Source organism: Echinops telfairi, unplaced genomic scaffold (genome assembly GCF_000313985.2).
Source record: "Echinops telfairi isolate 266 unplaced genomic scaffold, ASM31398v2 ScPeMD7_7457;HRSCAF=8495, whole genome shotgun sequence".
In the NCBI taxonomy this organism is placed as follows: Eukaryota; Metazoa; Chordata; class Mammalia; order Afrosoricida; family Tenrecidae; genus Echinops; species Echinops telfairi.
The window spans coordinates 45,543,745-45,548,896 of record NW_022111357.1 but is presented as its reverse complement, the minus strand read 5'-3'; the positions used below and the strand labels follow the sequence as shown (position 1 = coordinate 45,548,896).

Sequence of the window (5,152 nt, the reverse complement as noted above, 5' to 3'; positions counted from 1 at the left end):
GGAAAGGGGGAACCGATTACAAGGATCTATATGTGACCTCCTCCTTTGGGGATGGACAGCAGAAAAGTGGATGAAGGGAGATGTCGGGCAGTGTAAGATATGACCATTTATAATAATAATTTATAAATGATCAAGGGTTCATGAGGGAGGGGGGAAATGAGCTAATATCAGGGGCTTAAGTAGAAAGCAAATGTTTTGAGAATGATGATGGCAACAAATGTACACGTGTGCTGACACAATGGATGGATATATGGATTATGATAAGAGTTGTACGAGCCCCCAATAAAATGATTAAACAAACAAACAGACCCCAGTCCAGATTATCCTCGTCCATGCAATCTTCCTCAGATAGCTTCAGTCAGCTCTCAAGGAGACCTCAGCCTGGCCTTACCTCCCGAAGGCGTTTAAGTCAAGCTTGTCAACCCCAGATTGGGGGCTCTGTGGCAGCCAGGCCTGGGGCCCGCTGGCCAGAACTCCAGCTGAAGCCGAATTCTGAACCAACTCTGAAATGCACAAACTCTGGGAGGGGTGGCCTCTGGTTGGGGAGGCTTCCAGAGGAGATGGGATGGTCCCTGGGTCTTGAACTCGAAGTCAAGTTTTCTCAGAAGACCAGAGCGAATGTTGCCTGAGCAATCGCCTCTCATCACCCTGCCTCACAGATGGGAACACCGAGGCCCGGAGAGTGACCGACTAGCTTCCCGACGCCCTGACCAGAGGCTACGTGCGTATTCGAAGTTTCCAGCCTGGGAACGAGGGACCAAGAGGCTCGAGGGGGCTGGGTTTGGGAAGGTTCAAGACACAAGAGATGGTGGGGAGGGATGTGTGTGGCCAGCAGGGCAGGATCAGACCGCAGGAAGGCCAAGGGCCTGAAGACAGGAGGGGGCGGGGCACCGCTGAGGGGCTGGATGGGAGGATTCCTAGAAGGCTCTTGGTGGTGACCTGGTTGAGTGTGCACTGCTAACTAATGGAAAGGCTAGCGGTTCGAGCCCATCAGAGGGGTTTTGAGCCCCCCCCCCTCCCTGAGGGGGAAAGACCTTGGATTCGTTCCTACATAAAGGACAGGCTAGTTCTTATTGGTCCCCCAGCACGGCCCCGAGTCAGATCTCTCCGTGGTACACAGCAAGGGTTCTTAGAGATGGGGCAGCAGGAAGGGACCAGGGTGGGGAACTCGGACCGAGAGGAAGCTACTTTCCGGGAGCCAGCCTTCTCATCGCTGTGTTTATTGTCATCTGCACACAAGTAGGCGCGTGCTGGTGAGGGTCACGCATCAACCTCCCGGTCCCCTCCCTGGGGCGTCCCCTGCTGACCTTGCGGGCCAAGGATCAGAGTGGGGCCTGGGAAGAGGGCTTCAGAACCTCTCGGGGACCTCAGGATGACCCTGCCCATCCGCAGATGGGAAGACTGAGGCTGGAGAAGAGGCCGAGGTCAGACCTCCCTGAGTCACCTGGCAGGGACTAGAGGGGTCGGGGAAATCCACGTCCCATTCAGCGCCCCGGGATCACGTACTCCTCTTCATCCAGAGACGCCTGGCCCAGGGATCCCAGGTTGCCATAGACAGGCTGGGAGGTCTGCCTCTCACCCTCGTAGTTCATGTAGAAGTCATCCTCCGAAAAATGAGTCCTGCGGGGATGGAAACACGGGAGGGGGCTCCTTAGAGGGCAGGGACATCAGCTTGGAGAGGCTAAGAAAGTTCAAGGCGGCTGGGTCCCACTTCCCCTAATCTTGATGGCCCAGGAGACTGAGGGCAGGGCTGCCCGCCTTTCTCCAAGGAAGGGAGGGAGCGGGGAGGGGGGAGGCTGTGGAGTCAGCACCTTAAAGCTGAAGCCCAAGGACCTTCAGCCATTTGAGATTCCAGCCCCCGCCCCCTTAAAGTTAAAACAGTCCCCAGTTTCCACAGTAAGATGGGGACTCTGACTTCCCCTGGGAAACTCCCCGTGGGCCACTGGGACACACAAACGTCTGGGGCCTCACGGTGGCCGCCCATTGCGATGGGCAATGCACTCACAGGTACCTGGAAACCGCAGACTGCCTCAGGATGTGGAGATAAAATAAGAGTATCGGCACCCAGGGCAGGCGAGTGTGACCAGGGAGGTGCCTGGTTGGGAAGGGGGCAGCCTCTTTGGACTGTCTTACGATAGGAGGCAAAGTTTCAGAGAAGAATCTTCTTGCCTCTTGACTATCCTTTCCCCGTCCCAGACCCTGTGAACTCCACTTGTGAAGGACCACATGGGTAAGTGGGACCCTGGCAGTCACTCACACTTTAGTATGAATTACTGTGAACCTGCATGTCAATGGAAGGGAAGGTGGTGGGCAGAGAGAGATGGGCAGGACTGGGAGTCAGGGTTGCTGTTGTCTTCACTCCCCTCCCTCCTCCTGGCTTCTCTTCTAGCCACGTAACACGTGGCCTGGGAATAAGGCATCTTGTTCTAAGCAGAGTGGTTTGGGAGGTTGGGATCCCAGGGACTCTGGCCTTGAGGGCCTGCGAGCGATCACCCGAGACACAGACTGCCGCCTGAGTAAGCCCAGTGCCTTCCATTGCCGCCACAGACCACTTCTGCTTTGATCCTTATTTGCATCTGCTTTACATAGACTTACTCTCCTTTCCCTGCAGCAGCCTCCAGCCACCTCCCTGCCTCCAAAAGTGGACGCAGCTGCCTAAACATAGCCATGCATGCCCACATCCCCTTCCTGCCTGGATCCGCCCAGCCCCCTCCAGCCTTGGTCCTGTGTCTCACCTTCACCAAACTCCTTCACAACAGAGTCGTTCTCCTCTCCCACCTCCTGGCCGTGGCCCCTGAAATTCTTTCTACTCCCTGATGCAGCCAGGGAAAGCTGAGTGTCTGGAGGTATTGGGGCCTCATGGGGGAAGAGGGGCACAGGTGATCTTTGTGTTGTGGGCATCCTCTTGGCTCCACTTGTTAAAAAATGACTTGGTCAAAGTGGTGCCTCTCAGTCACTCACACTTTAGTATGAATTACGCAGCACAGATAAACACTCCAGTTTTCTTTCTCAACAGCCATTCACATCAGATTCTTTGTTATTGCCACCTCCAGGCTTTGGCACTGCTGGACCACCCCTGAGATTCCCTCCACTCCCTGGCTCCTCACAGTCAAGTGAGGGTTCTTGAGGGCTGCGTCCATTGTCCGGAGGCATTAACAGAGTTTTTGAAACAGCCCTGGGCTACATGGGATCTGAAGCCAGGCTGGTGACCACAGAGCCTCTCCCAACCACTCCTGGCAGCCAGAACAGGGTTGGTGGGTCGTGAAGGAGGAAACAGGTCCTCTATAATAACTCACATGATTCTTACAGTCTTATCTCCAACACCCAAGGCAGGGGCTTGCTGCTACCCCTATTTTATAGGTGAGGAAACTCAGCCCGAAGCTGCTTGTCCAAGGTCACACAGCTCTGCAAGATGCAGAGTCAGGGACTTGGACCAGAGCTATCTAGCCCTAAGTTCTTAACCACTCTAGGAGGGTGCCCCGAACACCCTAACCCCACCGCACATCCTATGTGCTCTGCTGAGAAAATGTCATTTAGGTAAGTGGTGTCTATCAGTCTATCGGTCATTCAGAAAGGAGCCTTGGTGGCACTGTGGATAAGGCATTGGGCTGCTAACTTCAAGAGCGATGGTTCTAGCCCACCATAGCCGTTCTCAGGGGAAAAGATGAGGCTGGCTGCTCCAGTGAAGATGTATACTCTCAGGATATATATACTTTGAATCTGAATCAACTGGATGGCGCTATCCTATCAGTCACTCACACTTTAGTGTGAATTACTATATAAACCTCGAATCCAAATCAACTTGGATCGCAGCAAACCTATCAGCCACTCACACTTTAGTGTGAATTACCCTAAATGCAGAAATCCCCTTAGGGGGTGCACAGGACTAGGAGTCAAAGTTCGTTTCTTAGCTCTGCTTTTGTCACCCTAGAAGTAGAAGTGTGGGGTCACTCACCCATGTTTGTCCCAGTGGTATGCCTGGGTGCTGGGCCCACCAGCCAGCTGGCCCACAAACATGTTCTCATAGTCGGGAGTGGAGAGCCTCTGAGGGGTGACCACCGGGGGCTTGGGGTGGAGGCTCCGGCTGCTGTACCGTGGCTGCCGGGTTGAGCTGTGCCTGGGCTCATCCTTGCCAGTCTGGGTTTGTCTCAAGCCATGGCTACTGGCCAGCTGGTGTCTCCGGAGCCTCCAGACCAGCAGAGGGCTAGCGATGAGCAGACCGAGGGACAGACAGACCCCAGCCACCACAGCCCCAATAGTGCTTGGGGTCAGGCCTGGGGCACAGCTGACCTGCAGGAAGGCAGAGAGGTTGCGCCAGGTGCCCGTGGCCAGGTCCAGGCATTTCAGGGCCAGCTGGCCGGAGCAGTTGTCAGCCCGCACCTTCTGCCAGGCCGCCAGGCCACAGCCACAGTCGGCCTGTAATTCCAGGTCACACCGTGCGGCCAGCGCGCCGCTGATGCGGTCCAGCCGGTTGCCAGTGACGATCAGGGACCTTAGTGACCCCAGGTTCTGGAAGAAGAGAGGCGGGAGCGTGCGCAGGCCCGTGGAGGACAGGTCCAAGAGCTCGACGTTGCTGGCCTGCAGAGACTGATTCTCAGGCAGCGTCAGTTTCTGGTTGCTGAAGTTCAGGCACTTGCTTGTAAACTGGGCCGTCCAGTTCCCGGGGTCCAAAGACACGAGGCAGGCGTCCTCCGTGGTCCTTGCTGCCCACAGCTTCAGCAGCAGCAGCAGCAGCACCCACAGCAGGGCGACCCCCATTCAGGCGACCTGGGCAGAGACACCGGAACCCAAGTTCAAGTTCGGCCCTGTGGTCACCCTCACCGCCTACGCCTGCGGGTTTGGTTTGGTTTTTACAGCTGAGATGGGCTCAGAGGAAAAGCCAGGGGGGGGCGCGGGGGGGCGGGGTTCAGCCCCCGCCTAAGCCTCAGTCTCCTTTCCTGGACACCCTTTCCCCATACCCCAGAAGATCCCTGACCGGGCTTGTCCCTGGCTCCAAGATTTTGGGCAGCCTGGTTGGTCAAAACAGGACAGTGTACAAATGAATGATGGCCTTGGAACCGGCCTTCTCCAGTGACCCGGAAACGGTCTCTCCCAGGACTGTGGGGATCTGGGAATCTCAGGGCGGGGTGGGGGTGGGGTGGGGGGGTCTGCT

At 56.3% G+C, this 5,152-nt stretch overlaps 1 protein-coding gene across 1 annotated transcript; it reads right to left on the bottom strand.

Moving 5' to 3' along the window:
* Window positions 1–1,232: 1,232 nt before the first annotated feature.
* LRRC25 (leucine rich repeat containing 25) lies at window positions 1,233–4,758 on the bottom strand. The gene is made up of 2 exons (XM_004705529.2): window positions 3,956–4,758; window positions 1,233–1,620 (listed from the first exon to the last, which is right to left on the bottom strand). The coding sequence occupies exons 1-2, from the start codon at window positions 4,756–4,758 to the stop codon at window positions 1,485–1,487; spliced, it is 939 nt and encodes a 312-aa protein (XP_004705586.1). The 3' UTR covers window positions 1,233–1,484.
* Window positions 4,759–5,152: the final 394 nt, after the last annotated feature.